The 22,309-nt window shown below is 40.9% G+C and overlaps 1 protein-coding gene across 1 annotated transcript in view; it reads right to left on the reverse strand.

Annotated features, from left to right (window-relative positions):
* Patl1 (PAT1 homolog 1, processing body mRNA decay factor) overlaps positions 1-21,677 on the reverse strand; it is a 34,698-nt gene extending 13,021 nt beyond the window's left edge. The window contains exons 1-10 of the mRNA XM_028770066.1: positions 21,506-21,677; positions 19,501-19,612; positions 13,100-13,317; positions 12,607-12,687; positions 11,939-12,133; positions 10,933-11,034; positions 10,081-10,170; positions 9,529-9,746; positions 8,271-8,360; positions 1,079-1,259 (exon numbers count right to left, since the gene is read on the reverse strand). Coding sequence (XP_028625899.1) covers positions 1,079-1,259; positions 8,271-8,360; positions 9,529-9,746; positions 10,081-10,170; positions 10,933-11,034; positions 11,939-12,133; positions 12,607-12,687; positions 13,100-13,317; positions 19,501-19,612; positions 21,506-21,520 — 1,302 coding nt within the window. The 5' untranslated portion in view covers positions 21,521-21,677. The remainder of the gene's footprint in view (positions 1-1,078; positions 1,260-8,270; positions 8,361-9,528; positions 9,747-10,080; positions 10,171-10,932; positions 11,035-11,938; positions 12,134-12,606; positions 12,688-13,099; positions 13,318-19,500; positions 19,613-21,505) is intronic.
* Positions 21,678-22,309: the final 632 nt, after the last annotated feature.

Here is a 22,309-nt window from a genome sequence, read left to right on the forward strand (position 1 = left end):
TGATCTGCCTCCTAAGCACTGAAACTACAGGCATGTGCCACCATGCCTGGTTCCCACACATGGATTCTATTAAAAACCAATCTATGAACTATAGGTACACCTAAGCAACAGAGTGAGTTTGTTCAAGGCCCAGGGTTTGATGGTCAGCACCACAAACCTCTGACACACTCATGCACGCACGCACGCACGCACACACGCACACACGCACACACGCACGCACGCTTTCAAATTTCCCAGCCTTTAAAAACATTAACTGGTTTGGTAAGATGGCTCAGTGGGCAAGGCACTTGTCACTAGGCATGATGTCCTAAGTTTAATCTTTGGGATCTACACGGTGAAAACAAAACAAACAAACAAACAAACAAACAAAGTCAACTAATTCCCCCTGACATTCACATGTAGACCCTGATAGCAGTACTCACTGCCCACAAAATAAATTTTTTATAAATTTTTTAAAAAGTATTTTTAAGGCCGGGAAGTGATGGCGCATGCCGTTAATCCCAGCACTTGGGAGGCAGAGGCAGGCGGATTTCTGAGTTCAAGGCCAGCCTGGTCTACAGAGTGAGTTCCAGGACAGCCAGGACTACACAGAGAAACCCTGTCTCGAAAAAACCAAAATTAATTAATTAACTAATTAATTAGTGCGTGTGTGTGTGAAGTTACAACAAAGTAACAAAAAACAAACAAAAAAAAGGTATTTTTAAAATCTGAATTAATGAAGATGTCTTTAAAAGATGGACTGTCAATATTTTGTTTCTTTTTCTTTGGTGTATATGGGGCTACTAGGGATTGAAGCCTGGGACTTGCACATGCTAGGCAAGTGTTCTCCCACTGAGCTACATCCCCAGCCCCACACTACCATATTACTAATTGGAAAAACCAGATTATTAATACTCAAATGAAAACACACAGCTTGATAATATTTAGAATTTAAAAATGAACAGAATCTGCAATCAGTTTGAATTCACTGGACACTATCTCAATAGAAAATCTACAAGTATTCAATTTTACCATTCACTATTTAAGTGATTATTATTAGCATAAGCAGACAAACTGTTTTTGAAACTAGCCTATTTACCTGGTAATAGAAATCATCCAGGTAGGGATCAGTGCTCTGCAGCTGCATCATCTGGATTTTAGAGACCCAATCCTTTTCCCGCTGCAACATTAGATTAGCATATGGATCCTTCCGAAGATAATCTTGATGACTGGCCCGGTGACCCCCTCTGTCTCCAGTACCATTGAGATTCCGATGCTGACTGAAAGGCAAATACATGCTGCATTCAGGCCAAGTTAGTGTATTACTTATTCTGTATGAAATATAAGAATACAACAGGCTGGTTCCCACTTTGATTTCTGTGAAGGAAAACAGAACTGAACCCTAACAGAACCGAAGAGAAAAGAGCTATGTGACACATAATCACAGAAATGAAATTAAGATCTGAGTACTTTCCCCAGTATTTAAGCACATCTGTACCAGTTGGTTTTGTGTCAACTTGACACAAACTAGAGTCATCACAGAGAAAGGCGCCTCAGTTGAGGAAATGTCTCCATGAGATCCAGCTGTAAGGCATTTTCTTAATTAGTGATCAATGGAGTAGAGCCCAGATCCTTGTGAGTGGTGCTATCCCTGGGGTGGTGGTCCTGGGTTTTATAAAAAAGCAGGCTGAACAAGCCAAGAAAAGCAAGCCAGTAAGCAGCACTTCTCCATAACCTCTACATTGGCTCCTGCCTCCAGGATCCTGTCATTTGAGTTCCTGACTTAATTTCCTTCAATAATAACATCTATTTGGAAGTGTAAGCCAAATAAACTCTTTTCTCCCCAACTTGCTTTATGATCATGGTGTTTTGTAGAAGCAACAGAACCCCTAAGACAATATTCATACATGGACTTTTGTGTAAATTATAACCACTCACAGCAGGGAAACTTTTCTCCATTTAAGACAATACACTGAGGCCAGGAAGTATCAAAGCTATTTACCAGGTGGCAGAGTAAGATTTGAATACACGTCAATCAGATTCTGGTCTGTATAAATTTCTTTAACTCACTGAAAATCCTAAAACATTTGAATGTAGCTAAAAGCAAAAGAAAGTACTATAATAAATACCCACCATCCAGATTTAAAAAATGTATTTAGGCCAATTTGCTTCACTTTGAAGTCACATATCCAATCGTGGACAGCCACTCATACTCCCAGCACTCAAGGCTTACTCAGGACTGTGGGTTCGAGCATAGACTAACATAATGTTTCAGGCCAGTCTCAACTATAAAGTAAGACCTTGTTTCAAAAACCAAATAATAATAATAATAATATAGGTTAGCTGAAGGCCTTAAAGATTATTTTAAAATGTTTTATGTATATTTGTGCATATATAGGCCAATTGGTGGTTATGAAGCTGAATGACATAGCAGCTGGGTGCTGGACTCTGGTCTTCTGAAAAACAAGGTTGTTTTGTTAGATTTATTTTTTATTTATATGAGTACAGTGTAGCTGTCTGTCTTCAGATACACCAGAAGAGGGTACTGGATCTCATTACAGATGGTTGTGAGCCATCATGTGGTTGCTGGGAATTGAACTCAGGTCCTCTGGAAGAGCAGTCAGCGTTATCCCTCTAGCCCCAGGAGATACTCTTAACTGCAGAATTATCTCTCCCGGCCACTTATAGCTTCCCCTGCTGCTTTTATATGGTCTCTCCTCAGCACCTGCTCCTCAAATCGTTGTACTGCTTATGCGTCTGTCTTTGAATGTCTTGTCTATCTGTCTGTCTTTCTCTCTCTTTTTTTTCTTTTTCCTTTTACCGTGGGCAGGCAGCAAACTTTATTCTAAACTTATGGATAGATGGGCACACTCAGATGCAACCATTTTAGATCACCTACTTAAGTGCTTTGATTATGTAACATAATGAAAAATTATTATTATTACTATTATTATCTTACATTCCAGATTTTATTCCCCTCCCTGTCCACCCTCCAACTGTTCCACATCCCATACCTCCTCCCCACAACCATCTCCACAAAGATGTCCCCACTCCCCCACCCCAACCAGACCTCTAAACTCCCTGGAGCCTCCAGTCTCTTGAGGGTTACGTGCATCTTCTCTGACTGAACTCAGACCCAGCAGTCCTCTGCTGTATATGTGTTGGGGGCCTCATATCTCAGAAAAAGGAGAGATCTCCCATGTTTATGGATTGGCAGAATTAACATAGTAAAAATGGCCATCCTACCAAAGGTAATCTACAGATTCAATGCAATCTCCATCAAAAATCCCAACACAATTCTTCAAAGACATGGAAAGAGTAATTCTCAAATTCATCTGGAAAGGCAAAACCCAAAACAGCAAAAAGAATTCTTAACAATAAAGAACAGCTGGGGGAATCACCATCCCTGACCTCAAGCTTTACTACAGAGCAATAGTGATAAAAAAAACTGCATGGTATTGGTACAGAGACAGACATGTTGATCAGTGGAATAGAATTGAGACCCAGAAATAAAACCACATATTTACACACACACACACACTTGATCTTTGACAAAGAAGCCAAAAATATACAATGGAGAAAAGAAAATATCTTCAATAAATGGTGCTGGTCTAACTGTATGTAGAAAAATGAAAATCGACCCATTTTTGTCACCTTGCTTAAAGCTCAAGTCCAAGTGGATCAAGGACCTCAACATAAAAACAAGTACACTGAATCTAATAGAAGAGAAAGTGGGGAAGAGCCTTGAACTCATTGGCACAAGGGGAAATTTCCTAATCAGAATTCCAATGGCTCATGCTCTAAGATCAAGAATTGATAAAACTAAATTGACATTTCACAACAGAGGATTCTCAAATGGCTGAGAAGCACCTAAAGAAATGTTCAAAGTACTTAGTGATCAGAGAAATGCAAATCAAAATGACCCTGACACCAATCAGAATGGATAAGATCAAAACCTCAAGTGACAACATATGCTGACAAGGATGTGGAGAAAGTGGAACACTCCTCCATTGCTGGTGCCATTGCATACTGGTACAACCATTCTGGAAATCAATCTGGAGGTTCTTCAGAAAATTGGAAATAGATCTACCTGAAGACCCAGCAATACCACTCTTGGGAATATACCCAAAAGATGCCCCATCATGCCACAGGGGCACGTATTCCAGTATGTTCATAGCAGCCTTGTTTGTGATAGACAGAAACAGCCCAGATGCCCCACAACAGAAAAATGGATACAGAAAATGTGGTTCATTTACACAATGGAATACTACTCAGCTATTAAGAATGAGGACATCCTGAGTTTTGCATGCAAATGAATAGAATTAGAAAATTTCTTTTTTTATTAACTCTCGTTGCATTGGTATTATTCTGTACGCTTCTGGTTATATAAGTGATCTTGCTTCTTTATATGAAAATGTATCCTGGAAATACTATAAAGTGGAACTTCAAAAACGTGATCTAGCCATGTTTCAACTTTATTATCTACTGCCTAAATCTTCTCCCAAAGAGCAGTCTACTCAATATACTCAATATTTTCACCAGATTAAGTACTGAGACACTTCAAATTTTGCTTGACTGATGACTGTAACCTACTATCTAATTTTAATGTTTATCTCTGAAATAAGTATGCTTGAACATCTCTTTAGTTTTAGGAACTACTCAATAAACTTTTTTCTATTGAGAATGGAATATTTTGATATGTTTTGTTAGTGTTTGCGTTTCTTCCTTAAAACAAAGAAAATTATTTTAGCTGTCTTTATTTACTTTTTAATCTTTTTATTGGATGTTTTATTTACATTTCATATGTTGACCGCTTACCCCATCCCCCACCCACCCAGGAACCTCCTATCCCCTCACCCCTCCTCCTTCTTCTCTGTGGATGTAACCCCTACCTACCCCCCCACTCCCACCTCCCCACCCTCAAAATTCCCATCCCCTGGGGCGTCCAGCCTTCATGAGGTCAAGGATCTCTTCTTCCACCTATGCCCAGCAGGGCCCTCCACTCTTACTTATTCAGCTGAAGCCCTGGATCCCTCCCTAAGTGCTCCCAGGCTGGTGGTTTAGACCCTGGGAGCTGTGGTTGGTTGGTATTGTTGCTCTCCTCATGGGGCCACAAACCCTTTCAGCTCCAATGGCCTTCACTCTAACTCCTCCACTGAGAACCCCATTATCAGTTCAATGGCTAGTTGTGAGCATCTGCCTCTGAATATGTCAGACTCTTGAAGACCTCTGAGGAGACATACATATCAGGCTCTTATCAGCATGCACTTCCTGACTTCCACATCAGCATCTCCCTTTGGTGACTGCACATGGGATGGATACTCAGGTGGAATGGTCTTCAGATGGCCCTTCCTTCAGTTTCTTTCTGTCCCTCACTATGTCTCCATATTTGTTCCCTTGAGTATTTTGTTGCTCCTTCTAAGAAGGACCGAATCACCCCCACTTGGTCTTCCTTCTTCATGAGCTTCATGTGGCCTGTGAGTTGCATCTTGGGCATTTCAAGCTTCTGGGCTAATACCCAATAATCAGTGAGTGAATACCATGTGTGTTCTTTTGTGATTGGCTTACTTCACTCAGGATGATAATTTCTAGTTCCATCCATTTACCTAGGAACCTCTCAAATTCATTGTTTTTAATAGCTGAGTAATACTCCATTGTGTAAATATACCACGTTTTTTGAATCCATTCTTCAGTTGAAGGACATCTGGGTTCTTTCCAGCTCCTGGCTATTATAAATAAGGCTGCTATGAACATAGTTGAGCATATGTCCTTGTTATATGTTCGAGCATCTTCTGGGTATATGCCTAGGAGTGGTATAGCTGGATCCTCAGGTAATGCTATGTCCAATTTTCTGAGGAACCGACACACTGATTTCCAAAGTGGTTGCACCATCTTGCAGTCCCACCAACAATGGAGGAGTGTTCCTCTTTCTCCACATTCTCGCCAGCATCTACTATCACCTGAGTTTTTAATCTTAGCCATTCTGACTGGTGTGAGATGGAATCTCAGGGTTGTTTTGATTTGCATTTCCCTGACGACTAAGGATACTGAACATTTCTTTAGGTGCTTCTCGGCCATTCGAGTTTCCTCCATTGAAAATTCTTTGTTAAGCTCTATACCCCATTTTTTAATAGGGTAATTTGGTTGTCTGGAGTCTAATTTCTTGAGTTCTTTGTATGTATTGGATATTAGCCCTCTATCAGATGAAGGATTGGTAAAGATCTTTTCCCAATTTGTTGGTTGTCGTTTTGTCCTATTGACAGTGTCCTTTGCCTTACAGAAACTTTGCAATTTTATGAAGTCCCATTTGTCAATTCTTGATCTTAGAGCATATGCCATTGGTGTTCTGTTCAGGAACTTTTCCCCTGTGCCCAAGTATTTGAGGCTCTTCCCCACCTTCTCTTCTATTAGTTTCAGTGTATCTGGTTTTATGTGGAGGTCCTTTATCCACTTAGACTTGAGCTTTGTACAAGGAGATAAGAATGGATCAATTTGCATTCTTCTACATGTTGTCCTCCAGTTGAACCAGCACCATTTGTTGAAAATGCTGTCCTTTTTCCACTGGACAGTTTTAGCTCCTTTGTCAAAGATCAAGTGACCATAGGTGTGTGGGTTCATTTCTGGGTCTTCAATTCTATTCCATTGATCTTCCTGCCTGTCTCTGTACCAATACCAGGTAGTTTTTATCACTATTGCTCTGTAGTACAGCTTGAGGTCAGGGATGGTGATTCCTCCAGAAGTTCTTTTATTGTTGAGAATAGTTTTCGCTATCCTGGGTTTTTTGTTATTCCATATGAATTTGAGAATTTCCTTTTCTAACTCTGTGAAGAATTGAGTTGGGATTTTAATGGGGATTGCATTGAATCTGTAGACTGCTTTTGGCAAGATGGCCATTTTTATTATATTAATCCTGCCAATCCATGAGCATGGGAGATCTTTCCATCTTCTAAGATCTTCTTCGATTTCTTTCTTCAGAGACTTGAGGTTCTTGTCATACAGGTCTTTCACTTGCTTGGTTAGATTCACACCAAGGTATTTTATACTATTTGCACCTATTGTGAAGTGTGTTGTTTCCCTAATTTCTTTTTCAGTCTGTTTATCTTTCATGTAGAGGAAGGCTACTGATTTGTTTGAGTTGATTTTATAACTAGCCACTTTGGTGAAGTTGTTTATCAGGTTTAGGAGTTCTCTGGTGGAAGTCTGGGGGTCACTTAAGTGTACTATCATATCATCTGCAAACAGTGATATTTTGACTTCTTCCTTTCCTATTTGTATCCCTTTGACTTCTTTTTGTTGTCTAATTTTTAGCTGTCTTTATTACTGTTGGGTTCTTCCTTTTTTAAGGACAATGCCTTCAAGTCACAGAATTACAAGCATGTGTTAACACCTGGCAAGGCTTAACTTTTAATACAGTGAAAATGTACTAATCTTTCCCTATATAGCTTTCATTTGGAGTTTTATTTTTAAGTCCCCATTAGATTCCTTTGTCTCCCCTGCAAAAATATATTCTAGAACATTTTTGGAAGTGAGAAGGAATTTTACACATATACACATAAAACAAAAACAGATGTTGAAGGGCCCTCAAAGCTATACTTAGTTTCTCTAATTTATCTAGGTAAATAATTATGACTTTATATAGAAGGCAGAGGCTTTATATATCCTACTGTTTTTAGTTTTCAAAGCTCACCATATTTTGGCCACACAGCCAGGGCCACAGATACAAATATACAATTATATCTGAATGAAGATGAAATAATGAGAGGCAAAGAATGACCACTGGGCTCACATAACACCTACATTTAGAGCTGGCTACTGTTTTAAGGTTACTTCTGAATTAGAAGACAAAGAAAAAGGTAGTTAAGAGGGGGATTATAAATTTGAAAAGGAATATAAATGTCAGAGCTCAACCATAACTATGACTTAAGGCCAACCTAACTGTAACTATGAATTCGTTGATAAAAATAAGATCATTTGAACCAGCCAGATGGCTCAGTCTTTAAAGTGCTTGACATCAGCCTGACAACCTGAATTCAGTTCCTGGAAACCATGTGCTAGAGGAAGCAAACTGACTGTCACACATAATAAGTAAAGCTGTCTTCTGACCTCCACAGATATGTATACACACATGTACAGCATGAAATAAATATAATAAAACAAAACATAAAAGGACAGCATTTAGGCCAACAAAATAACCTCCATACTAAGTACATGTAGTTAAAAAAAAAAAAGTAAATCAAGTCACTCAAGTCAACAAGTTCCTCTTACATGTCAAAAGAGTGATGAATACTCACTTTCTACTCTGCAGTTGCCTCTGATACAACAGGCGCCGGTGTTGTGGATGAAGGTGAGTTGTGTCTGGTCTAAACATTGGGGCCTGAGGTCTAAGAAAAAATGGAAAATGGTCCTTGATTATCTCATCTTAATTGACTTCATTTTAAAAAAGGTTGTCGATACAGGGTAACTTCATATAGGTTCACTCAAGGGACAGTCAGTGTACTATAAACAGACTTTTAGAAATGAAAGCCATATTACTGTATTTCTTCCATAATGACCAACTCAAATCCAAGAGGATAACTATGAAACTCAGTGCACTAGTAGTTAAACAATACAAGTTTTTTATTCTTAGTATTTTAATGTATTTAGCTTTAACTTTTTTTGTGGGAATAGTGTATTGAATAGTATATAGGTGGTGGTTAATTTTACATGTCAAGCTGACCAGCTATGATACTCAAGGTTAACCAAACCCTAGTACAGAAGCTGCCATGAAAGCATTTTATAGACATTGACTTTTATAATCCATTGACTTTTTAAGACACTGCCTTCTATAATCTGGCAAGCCTAACAGCCCAAACCAGAAGTCACTCAGAAGTAAACTGTATCAGAAAATAAAATTCTGCTGAGTATCTAGCCTGCTGGCTGACATACTTCAAGGTCAAGACTGCAATGTGACTCTTAGTTTCTAGCCTGCTACATGTGTTTCCAATTTGCCAGTCAGTTCCTTGGACTAAAATTAACTTTCCACACATGTATGTTCTATTGATGTTTCTCTTAAGAACACAAATTGCTGTGATTTACATAAGACACAATTTTACCAAGGCAGAAATCAAGTCTGTCTTATCAAACCATAAAGTAGAAGCAAGCAACTCAGCTGGCACTGAGATCAGTTAACTTCTTGGCTTCTGTTTCCACCTGTTATTTGTGGTAATTCTTTAGTCATCAGCACTGTGTATTTTACTGGATGAATGTTTGCAAAATGGTATGAAGTGAAACTTCAGAAAAAACGAAGTTTCACTTCATACCATGTGCAAAGGAAGCATGTGCACTTATCATGTGCAAAGGAAGCATGACATTCCTGACATCAGTGTATAGCCTGAAGACTCAAGCAGTTCTCCTGACAACTCAAGGATCCAGGGACTCCTCAAATACTGTACTAAGCAAGTATCCCAAGACTTTTACATTACAAAACTAAACAAGAGATTATGAAAATTTTACAGTATAAAACTAAAAGGGATTGCTAACAATGGATCATCAGAGGCATGTTTTGTATACCTTAGGTTTTGTAGGTGAGGTCCTGGGCCAGAAGGATGCTGCTGTGGAGGTGGTGTAGCAGGGGGTGGAGCACTAAAGAAGGCACGGAAGCTTGGTGCTGGGGGAAGCATCTGCCCAACGCGCCCTTGTAGCAACTTAGGATTCATGGCAGCCAGTGGGCTACCAACAAATCCAGGGACCCGTGCAAACTGGCTGGGAGACATTCGTCCAGGCTGTAGCTGCAAAGAGGGACAAGATCTTTGACACAGAATTAGCAATCCTCACCGGCCCCACCAACCTTTGTGACAGGATCTCAATATGTATTTCAGACTATTTGGGAACTCCCTGTATAGCCCAGGATGGCCTCAAATACATAATCCTAACTCAGCCTCCTAAGTGTTGGAAATACAGGCATGCACCATCAAAATGTAAACAATTTCCATTAATAACTTCACTTGAGAAAACAAACAGGGGGCAGGGTTTGAAGCAGCTAACAGTTAAAGAAAAGGGTGTCAAGCAATGAAATTTTAGAACAGCAGGACTTTTTATGGGTTCAGCAAACTGTAGGCTTACCTGTGCCCCCCCAAGAAGCTGTGCTCTCTGCAGGGGACTGAGTACAGGAGGAACACTAGGAGGAAAAGGGTGGCCCAGGAGGGAAGAGTTCTAAGGACACAAAAAAGGGATATTATGTTCACATTATGGAACAAGCAAATCAATATATTAAGCAAATTCAGTATAAATTTGATATAAAGTTAGATATTAAAAACTCCTAAACTGGAGAGCCTTATATTAGATAAGAATGCTAGAAATTATGGAACACTATGTCTGTGTAACAGGAAAAAGACAGCAGTAGAGTGAAAGGCTCAAGCAGCAGAAAACAGAGATTAAAATGAACTTAGAATCTTTTTGTGCTTCTTCCTTTTGTTGAGACAAGAGTCTTGCTAAGTAGCTCAGCTTGAAACTCACTTGCTATGTAGACCAGGCTAGCCTGGAATTAAGAATGCTTTTGCCACTTGGGAGGCAGAGGCAGGCGGATTTCTGAGTTTGAGGCCAGCCTGGTCTACAGAGTGAGTTCCAGGACAGCCAGGACTACACAGAGAAACCCTGTCTCGAAAAAACCAAAAAAAAAAAAAAAAAAAAAAAACCAAAACAAACAAACAAAAAAAAAACAACAAAGAATGCTTTTGCCTCAGTCTACTGAGTGCTAGGATTATAGGCATATATAGCAACGCCCAACTGAACCTAGACTCTTAAAGTGTCAAGAAACAAAGTAAACTTTTGTCCTTTGACCTTGGGACTGAAAAATCTAGAGAATAAGAGATTACAAGGGATACATATAATCTAGGAAATGTCAGCTCTACTACATACTAATGGTGATCATCAAGTTCACATTAAACAGTCCTGTTATGTTGTAGAGGGACATACCGGGACACTGCAGAGCTGGTTTGGAGACATCCTCTCACCATAGGGAGCAGGATAACGTGGTGGCATTGGGGGCCGAACATGAACAGGCTTCGGACACAGAATCTATTAGGACAAACACATACAGAACTACATTCAATGAAATCAGTCTTTTGCCTTCCTACACTCCCTCCCGTCAAGTACTGGTAGAGACACAGAACTCAATGCAAAACCCTACTTCTAAGTAATATGCTCTGGCTATGGGTTTAAAAAGACAACCTTTGGTCACTTCCTCTCACAAATCAGTTTCATGTTAACTGAAGATGATTTAGCTAATTCTCCAGTATCCCCACCCTTCCATGCTATCTGAGGGATGTAGCAGCAGACATTCTGACTTGAAATTTTTCTCCAAGAGGATGTTTTGGTTATTTTGAGGGAGAAGGAATGATAAGAAAGCTGGAGGATTAACTAAGTCCTATTCTGAAGCCTCAGTGATATGGCCGTCATGGTCAGCAATGTTGTGATACATTGTGACTCCACCATTTCTTAGGATATTGAGCCTAACTAGGCCATACCAACACCACCCTCCCCCCATACCTTCCAATTTGGCCTTCCTTTTCAGCTGCTGGTTTCAGGTGGAGGAAAGTCTATGGAACAGGACTGCACAGGCTCTAGGGAAAGCAGGGATATCTTAAAGGTAAAAAGGGATGTGGACAATGCTGAGTGTTCCCACTCCCCCCAGCTTTCAGTATTTTCTGCTAATGTACCCGGCAGCCAGCAAAACACTTAAAAAAAGGACATATGTTCTAATGTGGCTAACTACACTTTTCTCCCCCAGTTAAAAGGTAGCAGCAGCAGCAGCAGCAGGAGCAGCAAATGATATTAGGGAATGTGTCTCATTTACACTAATTTCTTCTCTAATTGGCTATTCTTTTAATGCCTATCCACAACTTCCACCCTCCTCCCAGGATCCCAAATAATTTTGCCCAGATTCCCAATATCCTGGGCTGTGTACGTCAATGAAAGGTACCTGTTGGTTGAAGCTGGGAACAGCCATCTGCTTAGGTGGGGTGCCAATAGGAACAGCTCTAACAGGAGGACTTCCAATAATAGGTGATGTTGACCGCCTTGGTAAAGCTCGCTCAGAAAGGTCTCGATCATCTTCTGGGCCCTGTGGGGGCCTCTGAGGCAAGGCATATTCTAATACAGATACTGTAGGCATTTCCTATTGAGGAAGTGGTTAAAAATGATACAGAGAAATTAGTTAACTTGTGATATTTTAATAATCTCTACAGATGCCAAAGATATACTAAGAAATTATCTTAATTTTAACTCGTACTCAGTAATAAGTCATCCTTTGGTGTACAATTCTCTGACTTTTAATAAATACATATACCAATTTTATTACTCCCATAAAATTCCTTTGCATTATCCTTTTAATAATCAATCTTTGGCCTTGTGCTCCATCACAGTCCTTGATGTGCAGTTTTGGTTGGATTTTTAACTAACTTAAATCATACACTGACATCTATGAATTCTGACAACTCCCCCTCATCCCTTAAAACCTGAGAGCTGAGGAAGGGAACATTAGCAGTCAAGGTTAACACTGGTGAAGGATACATACTTGTATACGATTACAACGGGAGCCAACTTATCTGTAGCTATGAGTCATTCTACATGAAGAGGAATGTTTAATACCTGAGCAAGTAGTGGTCCACGAATTCGCCTCAAAACTTCAGATCCATCCCAGATGCTGGAATTTAGACTTCCTGGTTGAGGCTGCCAAAAAAGGAAAACATACACACAGAGTCTAGAATAGTCTCTCAGACTTGAACCTGAACTACTGAGGAAATAAGCCACAGTGTTCCAGAATACACATGACTCCCCAAGTTCATCTACAAAGTTGCCAATATCAGGAATTATCAACCTTTTGATTTGTTTTCTTTTATATGATAGGGTCTTATTCTGAGTCCAGGCTGTTCTTGAACTTGCTAAATAGCTAGGCTAATTCCAATCCACAGTTATCTGCATGCCCCAGCCTCCCTAGTGCTGGGATTAGAGGTGTGAGCCACTCCACCAATTAATAATTTTCTATGGCACATGTAATTCTGTTATTAAACAGAAAATAAATGACAAAAGCTCAGCACTTTATTTGAGCTACATTGTGAGTTTACAAATCAGAGTAACTTACTTGTAAAACTGGCCTGGTCTGCACTGCCCTCATGATAGCTGGATCTTCTAGCTCATTTTCAATCACCATCTTACTGAGTCTTTCTGCTAGATTCTCTTCATGGTCACCCAACAAGTCCATCTCATCTCTCTCTCCATTGCCTGTTTGTTCATCAGGTGCCACAGGGAGCTTCTCTTCCAACTCAGCCAGGCGCTCATGTGCTTCCTGCCAATCATCATCTGTAAGACAGGTCAGTTTATTTAAGAAATGGAGCTCAGCTGAACAGCATGGTGCATATCTTTACTCCTAGCACCTGGGAGGCAGAGGCAGGTGGATGTCTGTGGCTGTGTCAGCCAGGCCTACATAACAAGTTCCAGACCAGCTAGAGTAGCACACTGAGACCCTGTCACGAATAAAAAAAACCAAACCAAACCAAAAACCCCTCCCCCCCATCCATCCATCTACCTCAAAGAAACAAAAGAGTGTTATAATATTTAAGTTTCTGTAAGCAGACATGGCATTTATAAACTGCTTTTTTCATTATAAAAAAAAGAAAAAGCTTGAATTAGGAATAAAACACAAATTCTGGGGGAGTGGAGAAATGGGTTAGTGGCTAACAGCACTTGCTGTATAATACTGAAGACTGGAGTTTCCATGCTAGCACCTGCATTACAACCCAGGGTTCCTTTGGATGCCTGGCACTCCAGCTCCAAGGATCTGACATCTGCCTCTGGCCTACACACACACAAAAGGGCATGTACCTGGACATATATGTGGGAACCTTCCCTCCACCCCTCTACCCCTAAAAACCAAGCTTTTGGATCAACCAACAGTTTAAAGTATCAACTAAAGGTGTCTGAACACTAGTCTGAAACTGATTTCTAAACTGAAGACAGAGCTTTATACTACAATGTATTAACTTTGGTATTTTATGTTTCAGGCAAAAACTTTAGGAAAAAGTAAAAACCTACAGTACTAACAGAAGACTTTCTTTTAAATTTTTTTTTTTTAATTTCTTTTTTTGAACATGAAATGCTTTTTTATAGCATGTTTTACAAGGGGAGGGGGTAAGAGGGTCCAGGTGGTGGAAAAGTACAAAATCTTCTTGGCCTGTGCCTTGAAACATGTCATGGTCTATATGGTACACTGCCTTGAATTATGATCTACCTGCAGTTCTTCAGAAGATATGGTACACTGCTTGAGTTATGGTCTCCCTGCTATTCTTAAGAAGACATGGTACTCTGCTTTGAGTCTATCTGCAGTTGCTAAGCAGGATCTTGCAGTTGCCAAGCTTCAGAGGACATTGTGCAGGTGGGGAAAGGTAGGGGGTAAGGGTAAGGGCGAGGGTCCTGGCTTCTGGCATCTCCCCCTTCTCTGTTTAGTTAGAGAAGGCGTCTTATGTTCAATCCCAACTATGTGAGTTTTGAATTTGGATGTCTAATTATGGGGGGTCTTAGACAAGTTCACAACCCCAAAACACTGATGTGAGACGAGTCACATCGATGGTCGAAGGCTTTAGGCTGTCGACGATGGGCAACGTCAAGGGACTCTGATGTGGGTGAAAGGAGGGTGAGAGCCCTGTCTTAGGCCATGTAGGCTGCACCCACTCCCAGCACCACGCACTCCTTTTCGGCTGCATTGGGTGGGCCCCTGGGCTTTCTTTTAAATTTTAACTGCCACCTTCTTCTAAGCCACTTGTTCTCAACCTGTGGTTTGGGACTCCTTTGACAAACCTATATCTCCAAAAATACTTACATTGTTATTTATAACAGTAACAGAATTACAGTTATGAGGTAGCAACAAAAAATTTTATGGATGAGGGTCACCACAACATGAGGGACTTTGAATCTACTACATTCAGTATTTGTTAAACCTCTATTATATGACAAGCACTGTGTTAAGAACACAGGATGCTACCCTCACACTTCCCTCACTCAAAAAGAAAGACAAAGAGAATAAACAATGAATAAGCAAATGACATACTGCATTAGAAGAATATTCTATGGAACACGGAAGAAAGGCCGACTGAAAATGAAGATAAATGGATGGCCAAAGACAAGTCACACTGTGAAGATGACGACAGAACCGAGATTTTAACTCTCCCTCAATACAATGTATCTTGAATATCTTCTCATGTATAAATGCAAGGTGTAACTACTGATTTTTTTTCTCATTCTTTTTAGCCATTATATATGAGCCATTCTATCAACAAACTATACTTTAGCTTATTTCCTAGAAAAACATTTAGATGATTTTAAAATCACATTGTAATAAGTATGATGCATATCTTAGAATCTTAAGTATTTATGTAGGCTATCTCGCTTTTAGGACCAGCTATGTATTTAAAGTTTACTATTAATCAAGTAGAAATGTATCACATATATAATACTAATGATAGAATAAAAAATTAAGTTGGTAGGACTTCCAAATTTAAGATTTTGGTGTCAAAGGACTTAAGGGCTGCTAGTTTAGAACTCTGTGAAAAAGCTGAACATATTAGTTCTATTAAGATGTCCTTAAATCAATGGATCACTTTGTATCCAAGTTGTAAATATATCCAAGCTTCTATATATAAGTCATCTTTCAAGTGTGGTTTTCAGCCTCTTAACCAAGTGACACTTTTTCTTGAACTGTCATCTTATAGAAAATAATTTAAGGCCGGGCAGTGGTGGCATACGCCTTTAATCCCAGCACTTGGGAGGCAGAGGCAGGGGATTTCTGAGTTCGAGGCCAGCCTGGTCTACAGAGTGAGTTCCAGGACACCCAGGGCTACACAGAGAAACCCTGTCTTGGGAAACTATACTTATATATCAAGGGCTAATCATGACTGGAACTGGGTAGAGGGCTCAGTGGATAGAGCACTTGCCACACAGGCATGAGGTCAAGAGTTCAAATCTATCTCTAGCAACCCATATAAAAACCTGAGTTGGTCTCCAATCTGTAGTCCCAGTGGTAATCGGGTTGGTGGGGAAGAATCCTGGGACCAAGTTGGTTAGATAGACTTCCTCATACATGTAAAAATGAACATACACATATATCACACAAATACATATGATAAAAACTGAAATTAAAAACTTCACATACAGTAAGTATATACAAATGAATAAGACATGAATACAAATAAACTAAAAATATAGTTGTTTAACTATATGCCAGTGTTTGACCTAGTTATAGCATTGGTCGAATAGATAAGAAATTAAGATTTAAAAAAAGGAAAGAGACATTCCTTCATCTAATAAACCAGTATACCCCAACGAACTCTTTCCATAAACTTTTATCACATTTAAAGCCTATCTTCAGGTTATTTCTAAGTAAAAACAAAAAGTGGAGGGATGAAGGAACATGGGGCTCTTCCAAATAAAAGTGGTTCAGACTTCCCCAAATACTACAACCAGTAGTTCACACTAATTGTACTTAGTTTCTGAACCCCTTGGCCACCATGCTTCCTTATCTGTTAAAATTAGGATAATACTGGGGCTGGAGACACAGCTCAATGGTAAAGCACTTGCCTTGTGTGGCGCTGGTTTAATCTTTAGTACAGGAAAAACAAACACTGCTATAAATATTAATAATAAATGTTAATTATTGAGAATGGAGCCTATAACCACCAAGTAAGTGTAAGGGGTTTTTTTGGGGTTTTTTTTTTCCCCCTTCCCCTGACGACAGGGTTTCTCTTTATAACCCTGAACTGTCCTGAAACATACTCTGTAGACCAGGCTGGCCTAGAACTCAGAACTCAGAGATCCATTTGCATCTGCCTCATAAATGCTGGGATTAAAGGTGTGGACTTCCACACACAGTTTAAGTGTAAACTTATTTTCAGATAATAAGTAGGGATTACTGTAACACTATTTGTTACTCTGAGATAGCAAACTTCTTTTTATGCAGAAGATAAAGGTTCAGTTTCTTATAGAAAGGTGGCATTGAACTTTAGTAGCCAATGATGTAAAGTATCCACTACGCTAACAGGTATTACTCAAGGTGCTGACCCCACTAATTACAAATCATCAAGTCAACATTTTACACACTGGTTTAAACTCTGTATCTCCTCTGTCTATAATGGTTTTCCAAAGAACTTACAGACCAACTTAGGAAGATGTAAGGAATTAAGAATTTCAGTTTACCAGCCTGGCAGTGCTGGGGTACACCTTTAGCATTGGTGCTTGGTAGGCAGAGGCAGGTGGATCTCTGAGTTCAAGGCCAATCTGGTCTTGAGTTCCAGGACAGCCAAGGCCATACAGAGAAACACTGTCTCAAAAAAACAAACAAATAAAACCCATACTCCCACATCCCACCAAAAAAGAAATTGACCTTTGAGCCGGGCGGTGGTGGTGCACGCCTTTAATCCCAACACTTGGGAGGCAGAGACAGGCGGATTTCGAGGCCAGCCTGGTCTACCGAGTGACTTCCAGGACAGCCAGGGCTACACAGAGAAACCCTGTCTCGAAAAAAACAAAAAAACAAAACAAAAAAACCCAAACAAAACAAAACAAAACAAAACAAAAAGAAAGTAACCTTTGGGAAACTTTTCTCCATTATAATCTTTGTTGGCAAAGATGTCCTTAATCACTCTTCTGCTTCAGGTGCAAAGTAAGCTAGCCATGTTAATTTGTTGCCTCTATATTCTACGAATTACTCTTTACTGCACACCAAGGACCTTTATCTGATCACATCATGTAAATCTATAGACCCCAGTACTCTTCTCAGGTCAGTGTTCCTATCTTGGGATGACAAGCATGATTGGAGGGGTGCACTGTCAATACTCTGAATGCCAGTGAGAAGGCAAAGATCATTCTATCAAGGTTCAAAATGGAGACCATACTATGCTGTCTCATCTTAGTAAAGTATGTTACTCATCTGCATTTTAATAGTGAAGAACTTGCTGAAAATGGTAACATTTTAATTAAAAAAATCTAGACACAAGTATATACTGTTTGTAGCTTTTACTGTATTTTAGGGGTTACTGATAAACTACCTTCTAAATACAATTTGCAATTTGTATCACTTCTCAGTGCTTGTAATTCTAGTCTACATAGCTTCCTTTGCTATCTCCATGGAGACAGACAACAGCATCTTGGATCATGTCATTCTCCTGAACAATCTCATCTCCTAACTCTGGCTATCTTCCAAGATTCTTTAACTCTTGTCTCTACCGAGCACGGCTTCTACTGTCAGCAGATTTCTTGATGTTCTCCCTCAGGACAGTTTTCATTTTGTACTGACTTTTGTAAATGGTAGACAAAAACAAACCTTTCCATTTTTGCCACCTCATGAACTCTGAGCTTAAGACTTTAAACTGTTTACATTACTGCAAAATCAGTATCCACTGTAAGATTTTTAAAGCTTTTTGGTACTGAACACCTTGGGCTAACCCGCTACTGTTATATTTTTCCTGGCTTTCTTTATTATTTAACTTGAAACACTTGTACAGACTGAACTTCCAAAGAAATAACAAATATTTACACAAAGCCCAACAACACCGTTATTGCTGCATTCCAACAGCTGAAGCAGGAATATCTACATTTCAGGTATTCATCTGTATACTCTACTTGTTCTTCTTTTAAAGTATAAACTTTACCTTGTTAGTCTACTTTCTCTGAACTTGTTCTAAGTACGTTTACTAATTTATAAAGACATTTTATAACCCAAATTCTTTGTATCGTGTTTCCACTGTACTGAAACCCTTCTGAGACAGTAGAAATTATGATGCCATACACTAGTGATAGCACAGGAGACTCCCACTTGAGGGTGTGTATGAGACAGGGACACCCCTGGAACTCATAGAGCTCTGCCTGCTTCTGCCTCCCAAATGCTGGGATTAAAGGTGTGTACCACCACTGCCTGCAGGGCTTTTCCTCCCTTTTTTTTAGGACATGGGTTTTTCCACGTAGTCTAGGCTAGCCTAGAACTCAAGTTCTTCCCCCATCTGATTGTGGTAAAATGAATTTTAAAGTGTCTTACATACTAGATCAGAATTTTCAATACATCCACTAGTTTTCCTTGCATTTTCTACAAACACGTATGTCCTTTATGCAGGATTACTTTCAACCTCATTTAAATGTCTACTTTTCCAATTATTTAAATTCCTTATATTGGCATACAGCTACAGAGAATCAAGAATATCTGCTATTATAGGTAAGGCAAAGAGGCCTCACAGAAGATGAACAGAAGATGAACTGCTACGACTTAGTGAAGGCTGTATTATATAAACAAAACTGGGTCAGGTAAGAATACCCAGCTCACCTGAGTGAATAAAACCAATTTGTGCACAAGTCTGACAACCTGAGTCCAACCCTGAGAACACAGAACACTGGCCAACATTTGTAATCCCAATATTCTACCTTGGGACTCATGTTAGAGGTTGACCTAATACCAAAGTACTTGCTGAGATCAAAAAAGACAGTATAAAATATGCCACTTACCAACTGCACCTGACCCAAATGTATCATCATTAAATTGATCAATTTCTTCATCTTCTTCTCCCAGGCCTTGAAATGCATCTTCATCTTCATCTAGAGGACAATCCTCCAAAGACTACAGAAAAAGGAAAAATACAAAGACAATTTATTTCTCTTATTTCTCATGACATTTATGTAGTTGTTTAAAGTTGGGCCTTTTTAATGACTATAACATAAGACAAAATCCCTTTATATCACTGTTTGAAATAGTGGTAATTATAAATGAACACCTTATTATCTTGAGTTTCATGTAACTTTTCAACAAAATTACATTTTCCTCACTACATCCCTGTCATTTTCCCAATACTTTTAAATCTATACATCTTTTTTCCTCTTTCCTGTAGGACTAAACTCTAGCCAGAAAGCAGAACGCGATCATTGTCAGCTACAATTTAAGTTAAGCATTAAAAACAATCACAACTTCTTGTTCTACTCTTACAGAGTTGTCTAATAGGCAATTTGAAAATTTTTTAAATGATTTACTTTTATTTTACATGCACTGGTGTTTTGCCTGCATACATATATACATGACAATGCTAGATCCCCTGGAACTATAGTTACAAGTTGTGAGCTGCCATGTGGGTACTGGGAATTGAACTTGGGGTTTGTGGAAGAGCAGTCATCTCCCCAGTCTCTAGATACCTTTTGAGGACCTACTATGTCTCAGACTCTGCACTAGGTACTAAACCTCCATGCCTTCAACTATAATTCTGAGCCAAACACAACTTGATGAAAGAAATTTGTGTGAGGATTAAACAAGGCAAAGATTTTACAAAGCTGAATAAAAGCTAGAATCGTCATAACATCTTGGGTATGTTCTACCTTACTTTGTTTTAGTTATTATTTCTCTAGGTACAGGCTGGCTTAGAACTCTTGATTCTCCTGCACAGCCTCCAGAGAGTAGTGATCACTAGACAAGCTTGGCATATCCTAATTTCAATCATTTCTCCCGATTCAGATTTATTCAGTTTATCAAGTTTTCTTTGCTTCTGGCAATTCCTATTCACAGTATGTCATCATCTCTCCTCATGTTTACACAAAGTGAGTTGAGTCACAAATGTAAAATCAAACATTCCAATGGCATATTTTACATTCCAATGTTCCCAATGTTCAAAGATTCCAAATCGGAATTCCACACTCTAGCAGAACAGCTGGTGATATAACTTACCTGGGAACTTTTAAGGGCCTTTCTACCCAATCTTCCTCCCCTAGAGAGCCAGCCCTGCAACTGTCTTCATACCAGAAGCAACTTCTAGCAACTCTCTACGAAATCACAAAGATCTACTGGACCAAATCAGGATGACTCAGTAAGGATTTCTTCCCTAGCTCAGTTCTTAAACTACAAATCCAGAAACTGTTTCGCCCCAAGATTAGGAGTCGCTCAAGGTCACACAGCAGTAAGTGACGGTCAGCAAACAGCTACATTCTCCAGACAACGTCACCAAACCCACACTTTCCTCCATCCTCCTAGAAGGAACTTCTGCGGGACACGCCCCCCTCCCCACTCCGAGCTCCTTAACAAGCCGACTCTCAGCCCAAAGGCCAGTCCCTGCCCCTCCACCTGACGGCTGCCCGCGTGCACAGGGGTGTGTGTAATCCGGGTGAAGGGGTTCCGGGTGCAGGGCGGGAAATGCTTCCGTGGGCATTCCCCGGGGATTTTGCCTCAGGAAGAGCCACCGGGTAGGAGCAAAGCAGGTCTCCAAGGCAGCTCCGTGAACGGAGGCGCAAGGAAAGGGTCAGGTTACCGCACTTAACGGGCTCTGCCCGCCGCAAACCAGCGGCCGGCTCTCGCCAGTCCCGCCCCCCGACGTGCGCTCCGGGCCCCACCCGAGCCCCCCGGCCGAAGAGGGGTTTCCAGCCGTCCGCGCCCTGCCCCCTCCTCAGCCGCACAAGACCCGCGCGACGGGCAGCAGAAGAAAAAAGGGGCGCGCGGGCGAGGGAGGGGTCACTTCCGGTCGCAGCCACTCACCTCGTAGCGGAACATTCTTGGGGAGGGGGGAAGGGAGCGGGGAGGGGAGTGGGGGGAGGGAGGGAAAGACGCGCCGACTCCCCGGGCTGCTCCGCGCGCGCGGGTCTCCCACCGGCTCGCGACCCCTGGCCGCCGCCGTACGCCGGAGCGTGCGTGGGGACGTGCGCAGGCGCGCCTCGGGCTGGGCGGGCGTCCCGGCGGCGGCAGCTGCGCGGGGACAGATTTGGCGTTTGGCTTCCTAGTGTGAGCGGCGGGAAAGAGATCCCTAGGCGAGACACTGCGCACGCGCGGGCCGTCGGGGGCTGACCCAGAGAGCGCTGGTTTGCGGCTCCTCCTCCGTTCTCCCAGCGGCACCCTTGCGCCGTGCTTTTGAGTCACGAGGATTCCGTCACTGACTGGGCGGAGAAAAGCCTTGTGAGTGTCACAGGATGCGCCCTGAAGCGTCTCAATTGAGAAAGTCGGGGATTTATTCTTGGGTGGTTAGATTTAACCGTGCAGTGTTCCTTCTCGGGTTGCCTTGACTGTGAGGGGAGATAATGTAGGAAGTCAGTGTTCTCGGAAAGGGACAGGTCGCTAGCTAAATCAGACGGGGGAGGCCAAGCCTGTGATTGATAGAGGCCAGCGTGTTGACAGTGTCTGTTTTTAGGAAAAAGACGAAGGCACATTTAAGAAGGATTATCTAAGGTGATATTTTTAGATGCCAAGCCCTTCAGCCCGTTGGGAAGCGGGAGAGCCTTAACGGGCTGCGCAGCCTTGGGGCTGGGGTCACTGCAGCAAGGTCGGTGAACTTGATTGAGTGCGCTG

This window comes from Grammomys surdaster, unplaced genomic scaffold (assembly GCF_004785775.1).
Source record: "Grammomys surdaster isolate TR1022 unplaced genomic scaffold, NIH_TR_1.0 198, whole genome shotgun sequence".
Lineage (NCBI taxonomy): Eukaryota > Metazoa > Chordata > Mammalia > Rodentia > Muridae > Grammomys > Grammomys surdaster.